Here is a 14,663-nt window from a genome sequence, read left to right as displayed (position 1 = left end):
TTTTCAAAGAAATTCGTGTTCTGATGGTCCTTCTCTTTCTTTCTAGGGCCCACAAGGTCCTCGCGGTGACAAGGGAGAGCCTGGTGAAAAGGGGCCCAGAGGTCTCACTGGATTTAAGGGACACAATGGATTGCAGGGTCTTCCCGGCCTGGCGGTAAGTAGAGGGTGGTCATCAGCATGGAGACCACTGTTAATGGCTTTCGACTCAGAAATCCCTCCCCCAAATTTTCACTGCCACAGTTCTAAGTAATCAGACATTATATCCATTATCCATTCGCTAGATAATTTCATCTCTGAGACAGTGCTGCTATTTCGCCCCAACAGGAAACGATGGGGGTGAAGGGAGATGGCGCTCCACATATATTAAAATCTCCAGGCAACAATGTCCTTCAATCCCACTTTAAATAAATATAATTAGAAGAATGACTAATACGACACTGCTGAAATAGCTTGTGGGGGGGAAATTGGATATAATAGATATAATGGGAGCGAAGAGCCCCACTTTACATTTTCAATTTTCTCAATCGAGAGTCCGTTGAAATGAAAGTTTTGCCATTCAGTTTGGGTGGGGGAGAAGTCTGTGTGCTAACACGTGTTCTGAAGACGTGACTTTCCGTGTTTTCCTTCAAGGGTCAACATGGTGATCAAGGTTCTCCTGGCTCCGTGGGTCCTGCTGGTCCTAGGGTAGGTCAATTTAAGAGACAATGTCTTTCTGAAAACGAGGTTACGGTGGGGCAGTGAGCACCACGTTTCTCTCCCCCCCTGGGTGTTTTTGCTAAATCCAAGACTTGGTGTCCTTCTTCCGTAGGGCCCTGCTGGCCCCTCTGGCCCTGCTGGCAAAGATGGTCGCAGTGGACATCCCGGTGCGGTTGGGCCTGCTGGTGTCCGAGGATCTCAGGGTAGCCAAGGTCCGAGTGTAAGTATGATACTGGGAAATAATAAAGGCATCACTCACCTGAGCAATCGTTTCTTCAGACGAAAGCTAGACCATCATGAAAGCATATTAAAACCGTCCCATTTTAGGATGTTTTTTTAAACCATGTAAAATCCATCTATGGGCAATGGATCTTTTAAGTCAGTAGCTGGGAATAAGTTATTTATTTGCATGAACTTGATTCTTTTTTACTTATTAGAGCATGCTTGTGCAGGAAGCGTGGTGGCAGGTCAGCTGTCAATGATGCCTGTCACCGTAAGGAAGAAAAAGCCTCTCCTTTCTCCCTTGTATCACTGCAGGGTCCTCCCGGTCCCCCTGGCCCTCCTGGCCCACCTGGCGTAAGCGGTGGCGGCTATGACTTTGGTTATGAAGGAGACTTCTACCGGGCCGACCAGCCTCGTTCACAGGCTGGGTCTCTCAGACCCAAGGACTATGAAGTTGACGCCACTCTGAAATCCCTCAACAACCAGATTGAGACGCTCCTCACCCCCGAAGGCTCTAAGAAGAACCCAGCTCGCACTTGCCGCGACTTGAGGCTCAGCCACCCAGAGTGGAGCAGTGGTAGGTTGCGGAAGCTCCTCTTCGCTCGGGCGGTTCAAGATCAGCTCCTGCCCAGAGCACCTTCTTGGTCTGTTGTTTTCGTGTCAGAAAGTAGTTGGATAGAAATGGCATTGTACAAAAGCATGTATACTGAATGAACCATAGTTAACTTCTTCCACACAGCACCCATTCGTGGCTTTTCTTACATCTTTTTTGGCCCTGGCGCAGTAACCTCTGCCTCGATTGGGGAGGAAGGAAACTGTGCACTTTTGAAGAGAGCCACCTTCTTCCTGTTAAAGGGCAGGCAGGCTGGGTAATATAACCATGCACCCAAAAAGGACACTTGATGGAGTCAGTCTCTGGAGAGTTTTGCGTACCGCAGGCCCTGTCCGCTAGGGGCCGGGGGGCCGTGAGAGTCGCCTCTCAGCGAGGGCTTTTATCACATGGGTCTTATTTCCTTCAAAGGTTACTACTGGATCGATCCCAACCAAGGCTGCACCATGGATGCCATCAAAGTGTACTGTGACTTCTCAACTGGTGAAACTTGCATCCGGGCCCAACCAGAAACCATCCCTGTCAAGAACTGGTTCCAGAACTCTAAGGTCAAGAAGCACGTCTGGGTGGGAGAAACGATCAACGGAGGTAGCCAGGTGAGTAGTCTTACAAATATTCTTTCTTCCACCCAAGAAGATTCTATTAGGACTGTTTACTTTTTAATTAACTGCACTATAATCATTTACCAAAATGGGCTTGTGAAGCAAAGGCTTGTTCATTTCACGGTTTCTAATCCTGCCCTTTAAATTGCACATTAAAGGATAGATTGATTGGATCCATCCACATAATTCAAAATTGTTATTCAAATTTGACTGTATTGATCATCATTGGAGAAAGGAATGCTATTGGATATGAAGGACTCTCGGCCAGGCAATAGGCCCGCACACATGAATATGTGCATTTTCAGAACGTGAGCAGCTTTTCTAAATTTTTAGTCAATCATTCTCACCAACGTTCTTGAATTATAGCAAAGTAAGGAGGTCAGAATTCCCCCCCCCCTTTCTAAAGAAGAAACACGTGCGCATGTGCGCCCGCACACGCTCTCTCTCGCTCTCTCTGAAGTGGTTTCCTTGTTTTAGACGGCACTGAAATTTTATGTTCATTCTAGGTAACCTATGCCTCAGAGACAAGTGGATTGCAATTCCTTAAAAACAGATCATTCCCCAAGGTTCAGATCTGAATGTGTTAGTCCCACCAGTGCCCTGTAAAGATTTAAAGTCCTGGCTACACTATCTAGGGTCACTCTGAGTCAGGACAAGCTCACTGGCGATGTGTTTGTTGGTTTGTTTATGCCAGACTGTAAGTGTGGCACTAAAGGGCTGTCGTTTTCAAGTTGACTCTTGGGATCTGCTCAATGCCTACATCTTTCGTCACTTCACTGGAACGCCTATGTTTTTCGCCCTAGATTGAATACAACGAGGAAGGAATAAGCTCCAAAGAAATGGCTACACAACTGGCCTTCATGCGCCTGCTGGCTAACCATGCCTCGCAAAACATCACCTACCACTGCAAGAACAGCATCGCCTACATGGACGAGGAGACTGGCAACCTTAAAAAGGCCCTCATTCTGCAGGGTTCTAATGATGTGGAACTCGTGGCTGAGGGAAACAGCAGGTTCACGTACACTGTGCTTGCAGACGGCTGCTCTGTAAGTATTGGTGATACACGGGAAAGATCTTTTACTTGGAAAGCAGGGCCGGCGAGGGTTCTAACGTGACTACACAGTGAACTACTGAATGGGAGACCTAACCTCTTCAGAGTTTGTCCATAAATATTTTCATTTAAAGGTTGACAGTAAATCCAGAGTGTTCTTGCCAGACCTTACCTTCTGAAACACAATTTTATACGAAGGTGCTTCAAGAACACCATGGAGAATCTCCCTGGTCTTTTCATCTCATGTTCCGCGAGCTTCTTGACCCCTCTCATCTGTGCCACGTGCATGCCTTAGTCATTTTTATCACGAGTTTCTAAGTAATGACACAAGCTCATCATTTTAAATTACCAAAGGTTAAAAGGACCCAAGCTACGATTTATCGTCATGTGAGTTCTCCCCCACTTACCATTATGGCCTAAATTAATTGCTTCTTTATGCTTTCTCCACAATATATTTTAAATTGAAAAGAAATTAAAGCTCACTAATAGCAATGCGACCCTACCCACCCACCTCCCTTTCACACACTTGTACACATATCCATCATGGAAGTAATGGTTTAGGAATAAATCACTTGGAATGTGTATGGAAACATTTTTAAAACCATTAGGGCGGGTGGAAAACCTTCCCCCTAAAGATACCCTGAATGTTGCAGCTTCCAAGATGAGCCAGTCAATCTGAGACACATGTCTTCAGACTGACACCGGCAGGCCAAAGAGTGATGCTTTCAAAATACAGGCCTCAGAGTGGTTACGTTTAGAACGGGAGCTGCCTTATGTATTGCTTCTCTTTTCTCATCAACAGAGAAAGACAAATGAATGGGGAAAGACGATCATCGAATATAAAACAAATAAGCCATCTCGCCTGCCCATCCTTGATATTGCACCTTTGGACATCGGTGGCGCTGACCAAGAACTCATTGTGGATGTAGGCCCAGTCTGTTTCAAGTAAACGAACTCGAACTAAATTAAACAACTACAACAACAACAACAACAATCGGGAAAAAAAATCCTTTCTCTCTTTGCCATTTCTTCTTTTTAACTGAAATCTTAATCCTTCCATTTCTTCTGCACATCTTCTTGCTTAAATTGTGGGCACAAAGAGAAGAAGGATTGATCAGAGCATTGTGCAATATGATTTAGTAAACTCCCTCCCCCCGCCCCTTCCCCAAATGATTCGGAAATTTTTTAACACTCTTTGTAAGAAAACCAAAATGAATATTTTTAAAATCAAATAAAAACCATGAACATTTGCACCACTTGTGGCTTCTGAATATCTTCCACAGAGGGAAGTTTAAAACCCAAACTTCCAAAGGTTTAAACTACCTCAGAGCACTTTTCTTGCAAGTGTGATCCACATCATTAGGTGCTGACCTAGACACAGACGCACGGGGGTACTTGTTTTATTTTGTTCATAAAGCAAAGGTGCTAATTAATAGTATTTCAGATACTTGAAGAATGTTGATGGTGCTAGAAGAATTGGAGAGGAAACACTTCTCTGTGTTGAGTTGTATCGTGGTTGTATTTTCCCCATTTGATTTGGCCTCAATGTCGCCCATCTTCTCCCCAATGAAAAGTATGTGGACCCTCTGCCCGACGCCGTCCTCTTCTCCAAGTCCAGCATTTGTTCTTTTGCCAATGTCATGCTCCTCTTCTCCCATGGTCCCAAACAAGCAGGAAACAAAACTGTACCTATTTTGTATATGTGAGATGTTTAAATAAATTGTGGAAAAAATGAAATAAAGCATGTCTGGCTTTCCAAAAGAAAAATATTGACTAAAACTCCTTGCTTACCGTTCTTTGCATATAAATATGCATTATAACAGCTCTACAGGACTTTAATCATGGTGCCTCTTCTTAGACAGGAGCCAGGCAAAAAAGGACAGTTGCGTAGGGTAGAAAAGGCAGAGAGAGAGCGAAAGAGCGAGCAAGAACCCTGGCGGCAGAAGCTCCAATCTGGACCTTGCTCCTAAAGTGCTCAGCGACCTTGAGCACTTCCCCAGTCTGAACTCAGTTTCCATATGTATAAATAACATGGGGACAATTCCTTCCCTATATTAGTAAATGCTTGCCTTATTCCTATATATGAATATATATAATATTCGAGCAGCGTTTTTGTTTGTTGTCCATTAGACACTTTGAAACAGTTACTGAAAGTTGGTCTATGCACAATTAAGACTCTTAGCTGAAATAGTTTCATATATTCAGTAAAAATACCACACACACAAAGTGCATGCAACTGAGTACACTACCTGTTTAAAGGTAATGCGTGTGCTGTCAATCAGAGTAGACAGTTGTGGATAATAGTACCATGAACGCCTACCTGCCAAATCAAGTTCATTTTCCTCCCCTGCACCTTTCAATGACATCTTTAAGACACTTAAACATAGTAATGTGTCAAGTAAAATGTTAAGATTCATTTAGTGCTGATTTCCTGTTGGAGAATATAATTGTGATTGTAATATGTTCCTGTTATGAGTCATCTCAAGATTCAGTTAGATTTAAAAGCAAAGAAAATTGAACATGATGAAAACTCTAACAGGTCTAAAACTTGACCAATGTCTACTACTCAAGTTGTAGCAGCAAATTATGGTCCTTCTACCTCCTGAATCTGAACACAGGGACCCTCAAAACCAATATTCCCAGTTCTCATCCAAAAGATTTGGATTGAGTAAGACTAGTATTTTTAAGGACCCTGAAAAATTCTGCTGTGTACAAATTTGGAGGCCACTAGATAAGGCAATTCCCAAAGTCCTTTGTAGCTCTCACATTATGTGTTTGACAAGAAAAAAATATAATTCCTGACAAAACAGAATAAAGAAAATTAAACGTCAAGAATCATAACACTAGAACGTTATACAATTAGGACCTAAAAGTATAGGGGTTAATTTCATAATAACTGATTGGAAATCTCTCTATTAGATATATATGATGCTCTCACACAGTACAAGAACTGGCCCTGGGTTGGTAAAGGAAGGGGAAAGGGAAGAAGGACTACATCTACCATTTACTGTGTACCAACTGTGCGCTGTGCCAGAACCTGATAACAACGCCCTTTGTCAGCTAAGTCCAAGTCCGCAGAATCCCTCAGCCAAAAGTCACTTAACCCTCGCTTCATCAATACTGCATGACCCATGGGCAGTCTTAGTTAACAATGAGGAAATAAGCTATCGCCCAGCTCACAGACAACATGTGGAAATTATTCCTGGTGTATATAATAGATAAGAGCAGACAATAGTGAAATAAATTATGGAATCCCATGAACATTTATGAGAATTATTGAACAAAAGAAAAACAATGCTTACAATGGAATACAATGCTACATTTAAAATATAACATTCCAGCACACAATCATTCGAATAGCAAACATGAAAATAAAAAACACCAATTCATTTTTTAATGCCAAAAGTAGATGTATTAATATAGCAAGGTAAGGATGATTTTTATGCCTAAAATATCCAAATTTGTGTGGCGTAACAATCTTACTCTTAAAATGTACAACAAATTTACATTTGAAGTACAATGAAAAGAAAAAGGTAGTCAACAAATGGAATCAATCCAGTTAAGGAGTGGTCATCTCCAGGGAAAAGATGGGCAACCTCCCATCCATCCACTTTTTGGACAAAAGGACAATGGAAGGATCATCACCTTCATGGACCATTCCTCTGCTAGACACCAGAGAGGCCTGCAAAGATGTACCAGACAGGGTAGTCCTCCGGGATCTCACAGTTCATTTTCAGAGACAGAGAAAAATAATACGTGACCAGAAATTTAAACAAAGCATTCTCTGAAGATAGCAAGGACAACGTTAATTAGTTAGACAAAATCCCACATTGACCTATGTGGGCTGCGTTCACCATCTCTTGCTAGAGTACTCACTTTGCCTTCAAACCCTCTACTTAGCCAAAAGCTCCTCTGGAAGCCATTGTGTAGAACCATCTGGGACTTACCAAACCAGAAGGTTCCACTGTGAGTGTTTCCAGGGTCAGAACCAAAAAAAAGCCATAGAACAATGTTCCTAAGACTTGTCCCTTCCAGGACAGTCTCTGTCTTGAGAGGCTAATCACCAGGCCCAAGGGCACTCCTGACATTTCCTGCCCCTGGGTCCCGTAAAGGTCAGCTTCCTCTAACTTGAGAGAGCACAGGAGGGAAAAAGATTGCTCTAGGAGAGGGAAAGAGCAGGCAGGCAAGATCGAATCGAGAGATTCATCAAGTCTGGTATAAAGGGTCATTTAAAATTCTAAAATCAATACAACTAATGCACTGACAAAGAGCGGAGGGAGACACCTGAGCAATGAGGCACACCTTTAGTATTTTTAATGCCCAAAGACTTTTGGATGCTATTCTACTTAATATCACTGAAAAGGTAGGTCAGAAATTGGATTATAGATAAGAAAAGTTGGAAGTGTCATTTTGGGTGGGAACAATGATCTCTCTGGGTGAGTCCTTTGCCTCTGACAGGAGTCCCAAGGGAAATTTTGGAGAAGGAGCGGTTGGCACTTCCCGAGAAGCCAGCCTCAGAACTCCCACTTAATAACCTGCTGTAAATCTTTCCTGTACATAGATGTATCTAAAGCCTTCCAGAGCCCTCTATCTGTTTTGAAATATGTTGGCATTTCAGCACCAACAGGAGGGAGCTAATGCTGAATTGTTAGCTCAGCTTCCTGGCCCTCTGATCAAGAAGGTAAAATATATGTTTGCTAGCCCTATGTTTGGCTCAGCCAGGGATTTAACAACTTGAACTCCTGGGGTTGGATGGGGAGTGGGGGGTGGAGATGGCGAGAGGCACCAGTCACTGCAGCAGAGGGGCCAGAGACAGCCCACTCGGACTGACTTGTCTCTGAGGTCCAATGAGACAAGCACATCATTTGTCGTCAGCAACAAAGTTTATAAAGAGCAGCTCCACCACTAACTAGCTAAGGGCCCATGGGTAAGTCTCATAAGTTATCTGAGAAGTTGGTTAACGCATCTGCTTTCTGAGATTTCCATTCCAAGACCTTCTGTACCTATCAATTTCTATTCACATACCTCTCGTATCGATCAGGTTCCACTCAAATACCTGTTCTATCTATCTCCCAGAAATGCTGGCAGGACCAAATGAAGCAGGGGTGACGGCTATCAACAAAGAGTAGGCAAATATTATTTGTCACCATTATCAACCCTCAAATTTCCAGTCAGCAGCAGACACCTCTTAATTGAATTTTCTTATGACTATCTCTCTCTAATTTAGGGGCCCTCGTAGTGTAGTGGTTACTTGTTGGACTGCTAACAGCAAGGTCAGCAGTTCTAAACCACCAGTCACTCCATGGGTACAAGGCCAGGCTTTCTGCTCCCATAAAGCATTTCAGCGTTGGAAGCCCACAGAAGCGATTCAACCCTGCCCTGTGGGTTCACTATGAATCTGAATTGATCCTCTGACAGTGAGGGTTTTTTATTTTGCTTTATCTTTAACCTCTCTAATTTACGAAGAGGAGAGCTAGGACTTAAATTTAGTAAACACTGTCCACTCAATTGGTAACCTATTAATTTTTCAGCCGCACCTTCCCATCAGTAAAATTTGAACTCTTACAACTAATTTTGTTTACGTATAAATGCTACGTCTGGGCTATTATATTTAATGTAATATAAAACCTTCACAGAAATAAAAAACCAACAAGACAGAAAGTGAGCATTAGATGGAAGCTCCTGCCTGCCCATGGATCCTTTTGCATAGCCCCTGAAGTCCTTGAGATTACAGTTCTCCAGCAAAGGTTCATGATAGACTTCACAAAGTGGAACAATCAATGAATTTCTGAAATAGCATATATATATATATATATATATATATATACATGCACATGTATAGAGTGCATGTGTGTGTGTATTTCTTAGACGGTCCATAACTTTCTTCAGCTATCCCAAGGTCCATGACCAAAATATATGTGTAAACCACTGCACAAAAGAAATATTATTTACTCCATAAATAATCCCTGGGCTTTTCCTAACTAACTTTCACAGTGCATCTTGGGCCGCAGAGCATGCAGCCTTTTCCGTCGACAGTTCCTGAAGGAATTTTCCAGGATTCACCTAACTCAGAGAAAGGGCTGAACAAAGAGGTCCTTGATTTGATTTCCCCCACTTTTCTCTTTGGGACCCTCTGCCCGATGCTTTAGCGAGCCTTGAAAAATCAACGCTGTACTTTATACCATCAAAATGTACCTGCCCGTAGAACCCTTTCAGGTAAATAGACCTTGATTGTGGAGATCTATTCGTGAATTAGGAGATCTGTTGGCTTCGTGGGTTACGCTTGGGCCCCTTGCTGCAAGGCCAGGAGTGTGAAACTTCCAGACGTTCCCGGAAGAAAGATGAGGTTTTCTACTCCAGAAAGAGTTGTGCTCTTGGAAACCCAGTCCTGTCGGGTCACTCTGAGTTGGAATCAACTGGGTATCACCGAGGTGGTGGGATTTGTTTGTCTGCGGTTTGGTTGGTTTGGGGTCGTGCTTTATTTTTGTTTGTTTTAGTGATGATCAATGAATTGGGATACCTAGTTGGCACCAACGTTAATGTTATTGGCTGGTACCCACAGGGTTGGAGGCTCTCGTCTACTTGGAAGCCTCTCCAAAGCAAGAGCTGACAACCCGCTTCTCCAAAGGTCCAGTGAAAGCCCCCGGGGAACAGGCCCCCTCTGACACATGTGGCGTCTCCAGAACTCAACGGCAATGGGCATGGACAAGTAATTCCTTTCAGGTAAAGCATGCTATTGTGGTGATGTGAAGGTGGGGGCCCTTTATCCCAAAAGGTCAAACCTTGGCACCATACTGATTGTAAAGACCTGTTTAGGGGGAGAATGTCTTTCAGAAACCCTCTGATCACCTCCCAGAACCAAATGTCACGTCATCTGGCTGCTCTCAAGCAGAGTTGTTTTTCTGAGCCCTATTTTTTGCCAGAATGAACAATCCCAATTGGGGTCTAGTAAGGCGTTGGTAGCACAAGCAATTTACCACACTTACAGAAATTCTAAACACAGAATGCCTTTCACTACCAAAGTGATTTCCCCCCCATTGCAGCCCTGCTTTTGGTGTCCTGCGGCTAAATTGGCCATAAACAGGATGAAACAATAAAGCAAACGCGAACTCTATTAATGCCAGGCAGGGTGGGAACACCTGCTCATTAACCACTGAAGCGAGCGCCGGTCCTTTCTCGGGGGCCGGAACAGCACTCGGGGCTCGCTGCTCCCCCTGCTGGCGGCAGAGTAGATCACCCCGGGCACACCTACCTGTTTCCCACCTGACTCACACTCCCCATCACCTTCCACAGGGGCCGACTGCGTGTCCTTCTGTCCTTCGCGCGGCCTTTTCCACTTCTGCCTGCGAGGTCCCGAAGGCCGCTCCCGTGGCGCTGGTGAACGGGCTCCGAAGGCCACCTTGTGAGCCGGGTGGCTTCCTTCTAAGTTCTCTTACCAACTTGAGTGTCCCAGCACCCCGTGCTGGCCTTAGGCCTTCGGGCTGTGCGAGAGGCGATAGGACGTGACATCACAGGGACGATCGTGCCCAGGTTTTCATCTGGTCCTCACCACGTCTTCTTCATCTCCGCACGGGAGATAAGAAAAACCCCCACTCCCCAGCCCCAGAACAGAACCAGAAGCTAGTCACTCAAGGTGGGCGCGGAGCAGGCCCTCGGGAGACGGCCACCCTCGGGATTCTCGGCCCCGTCAGGCGAGACTCCCCCGGTCGGGTGGAGGGGTGCCCACTGGGTGCAGACCCCAGCTCATACTGACCTCGGGGGAGAAAGCAGAGCTGCCACGCCGGCGTTTCTGGGCTATTGGCTTCTCGGGAGCACAGTGACCTAGCTTACTTCCACGGAGCTACCAGAGGGGTTAACCTTGCGCACCTTTCAGTTAGCAGCCAGATGCTTAACCTCTGCACCGCGGAGCGTGCTCCAGGCTCCCTAAAGCTCTTGGCCCCCTTTGCTATATTCCACGGCCTCGGAATCGGAGCCCCTCTCACAAGCACCAGTTTCTCTGCGGCCTCAGGCCTGAGATGAGCGCACGTCTTCAAGGATACCTCCAACTGCTCTGAGCACAGGAAGAGACCAGCAAACTTCCGAATTCGCATGCTTTGGATGTGTCCTTCCCCATGGCCTGAGAAGAAAACTACCCAGTAACCCCCTCCCTGGGGGACGGACAGCAGAAAAGTGGGTGAAGGGAGATGTCGGACAGTGTAAGATATGACAAAATAATAATTTATAAATTATCAAGAGTTCATGGGGGATAGAGGGTGGGAGAGGGAGGGAGAAATGAGGAATTGATATCAAGGGCTCAAGTAGAAAGGAAATGTTTTGAGAAAGATGATGGCAACAAATGTACAGATGTGCTTGACACAATGGATGGATGGATTGTGGTAAGAGCTGTACGAGCTCCCAATAAAATGATTTTTAAAAAAAAATAAAACTGAAAATTAAAAAAAGAAAACTATTCAGCTTTTATTAAAAGTCTGAAAATATTTCCTCCCCCCTCCCTTTTTCCCCCCTTTTAACCAAAGGAAACGAACAATTCCATCTAATAGTACTGCAGAATGAGATGACAGTACAAACTTGCATGTCGCCGGTCTCTCCCTGATGCCATGAAATCCAAACCCAACTGAGGGCCATTCAGTCACTTCCAACTTACGGCGGCCCTGTGGAGAGAACAGGAAGTGCTCCCACTTGTTTCTGAGGCCATGGAGGTTTGGGGGAGCCCATTGCCACACCTTCCTCCTATGGACTGGCGGGGTTCTTCTGCTGGCCCTCTACCTCAGCATGGCTCCTTCCTAAAACCTTGCTCACTGCCGTCCGGTCGATTCCAACTCATCGCGACCCTCTGGGACAGAGCAGAACTTGGGTTTCCAAGCTGCAAATCTTGATAGGAGCAGCTGTAGTCTCATTCTTCTCCCGTGAAGGGACTGGTGGGTTCGAGCCACTTACTTTGTGGTTAGTGGTCCCACAGGTCACTCAGTACATCACCAGGGTTCCTTCCTTCGGTTTGCAGCAACATCAAGTTTTGTAGGGAAGGTATTCTGAATTTAGAAAAGGTCACTGTGTTTACTCAGAAGTCCGTTCTCTGTCCCAAAATGGAATGTCATTTGTACATGTTGGATTAGCCAAAACTTTTGACACTGACTTTTCTATGTTTGATTTTCTAAAACTTTGTTTTTGGCAGGGAACATCCTAACTCAAGAGTTATCTGCAGAAGAAACGATCATAATTATTAATTCCATGTCCTTGTGGAAATTTCTTGGCCTGTGTGAATTTATTCAAGGGTTTGAAACATCATTAACTCACCTATTATTGCCAGGGCTTTGAATGTCTATTTGAGTAATATCATAAATGGATCTACTTCAAAGAAACACAGGGGAAGCTTTTATTATAGTTATTTCCAAAATGGTGTTTCTGTCGTTGATTATAAGTCTTCCTTCCATTATATTACAGAAATATAAAATCATTTCTAAAACTTTATCCATGCAACTAAATTAAGGTTCCCATCTACTACTTTGCTCATCATGATAAGATTTATTCCTAATCAAAAGAAATAGCATGAGATAGCATCTAGAAAATTGTCCCTTTAACCATTTCTCTGAGTTATTCATAATGAATAGTCACTTTTAGTTACTGCTGGGCATGCTATTAAAATATAATGTGCATGGTCTGTTGAAAGCTTCACATGCTTTCTCAGACTTTCTTACCACAATGCAGTCATCTTTTCACCATAAGTTATCAAACGAGCCTTACTTCTCTCAAGATTGGAAGGTTATCAAACAAACACCAGACAAAGTTCACTAAATCCTTTGCATCTTTGAAGAAAAACGAAGCTGCATCGATGCCAAAACAATGTGCCTTCTCACCAACCCGCAAATTCAACTGCGTGTTTGCAGGACTTAGAGGGCTGCTGGACTTCTGTTATCATTTTCCTCAACTGACAATTGGGTCTAATTCAACAGAACAAATTGATGCAAGGAAATGAAGGAAACCTCTGTCTCCATTTTGAGTTGGGGTGGGGGAGGGACACTCAGTTCAGTCACTCCATGCAACTTATGATTTCATCAATTTAAAACATAAGCCACTCTGGGGGTTCTAAAATTCAACCTTGAGAAACACTGTGTTAAAGACACCAAGCAAACTCACTGCCAAGCTAATTCTGACTCACAGCGGCCTTCCAGACACAGTGGGACTGCCTGGGGTCGCTGAGGTTGTAAAATCCTCAGGGAACAGGAAGTCTGCTTTCTTATGCAGAGGACTGCTTGTTTCCAAATACTGACCTTGCAGTGAGCCGCCAGCTTGTAACTCACCGCATCACCATGGCTCCTACTAAAGCCACCGGTTCTGAAATCCTCCCCCAAAATCATGGACCAAGTTCGAATGACGTGGGCATTTGCATTTTTCTAGAGATAGGGTGTGCCTCTCTTCTCAAAGATTTCCCTGCCCTCCCACCCCAACCCACCCCCCAAATACTGACCAGAATTCCTCAATAAAATCTGTATGTTTCATTTATTCCCAAGGTGATGCTCAAGGATTTTCAAGTTCGAAACCACTGGTTTATGGCTTCCGTCATATTTAGACACACACTTTTCAGAGGCTTCTGTGTTCCTCTCACCAAAATGTTTAGGACGACTGCTTAAAATCATGGGCTCTCTAAACTGTGTTTTAAAAGAACATGCAATGGCTCATTGAACATGTGAGCAATTAATTTGGGAACAGTTGCAGTATTATAAATGTGATTACTTATTGCAAACCCAATTAATCTAGTCAGGAGGAATGGTAATTACAAAAGAGTATTGGAATTAGCATGAATGCATGACTAAATGCCTAGCTTCTGACCTATTATACTGTCTCTGGTAATTTACTTTAAAAATACTTCCACAGGAGGTCTCATGTATGTATATGCAGATGAGCAATAAGTTGACATTAGTTCACACTTCTGGGCTGATTAGGCAACCTTGGAAACATGCTAAGTAGCTAAACCCCAGCTTTAGAGGTAACTCTGTGGCCATTTCAAACATCATCATTGAAATCGACACCACTGGGTGCATTAGCATGAACGTGGTGACAAACATAATTTTTAATTCAAATAGTGGTCTTGAAGATACATGGCTACCCAATTTTTTAAAAAACATTAAGAAAACTCAGCCTTGATCCTCTTGTAGCATACAATCAATTCCAACACCCGGGAGCTCTATAGCGTTTCTGGGGCTGTGAATTTGTACGGGAGCAAAAAGCCTCATTTTTTTTTTCCCCCCTCAAAGCAGCTGGTAGGTTTGAACTTACCTGGCAGTGGCACCAGGACTTTTTACTTCCGGAGCCTACCTGAACTCACCAAAAACCACGGAATCACCAAGCTAAGGTAGTGAAGTTCACAAAATGACCACACGGAATGTAAGAAAGTAGTAGAAATGGCCAAGAAGAGGGCACACAACACAAAACTGTATCTAACTGATAAAACAGAGCCAAAAAGGTGCTCAAAATAATAACTATG

The 14,663-nt window shown here is 44.0% G+C and overlaps 1 protein-coding gene across 1 annotated transcript in view; it reads left to right on the top strand.

Moving 5' to 3' along the window:
• The window catches only part of COL1A2 (collagen type I alpha 2 chain), a 36,231-nt gene extending 31,283 nt beyond the window's left edge, over window positions 1–4,948 (top strand). Inside the window, exons 46-52 of the mRNA XM_075558399.1 lie at window positions 47–154; window positions 631–684; window positions 809–916; window positions 1,234–1,495; window positions 1,940–2,124; window positions 2,934–3,176; window positions 3,984–4,948. Coding sequence (XP_075414514.1) covers window positions 47–154; window positions 631–684; window positions 809–916; window positions 1,234–1,495; window positions 1,940–2,124; window positions 2,934–3,176; window positions 3,984–4,130 — 1,107 coding nt within the window. The 3' untranslated portion in view covers window positions 4,131–4,948. The remainder of the gene's footprint in view (window positions 1–46; window positions 155–630; window positions 685–808; window positions 917–1,233; window positions 1,496–1,939; window positions 2,125–2,933; window positions 3,177–3,983) is intronic.
• The last annotated feature ends 9,715 nt before the right edge of the window (window positions 4,949–14,663 follow it).

This window comes from Tenrec ecaudatus, chromosome 9 (genome assembly GCF_050624435.1).
Source record: "Tenrec ecaudatus isolate mTenEca1 chromosome 9, mTenEca1.hap1, whole genome shotgun sequence".
In the NCBI taxonomy this organism is placed as follows: Eukaryota; Metazoa; Chordata; class Mammalia; order Afrosoricida; family Tenrecidae; genus Tenrec; species Tenrec ecaudatus.
Note: the sequence above shows the minus strand (reverse complement) of the source record. Positions and strands in the feature narration are given on the sequence as shown.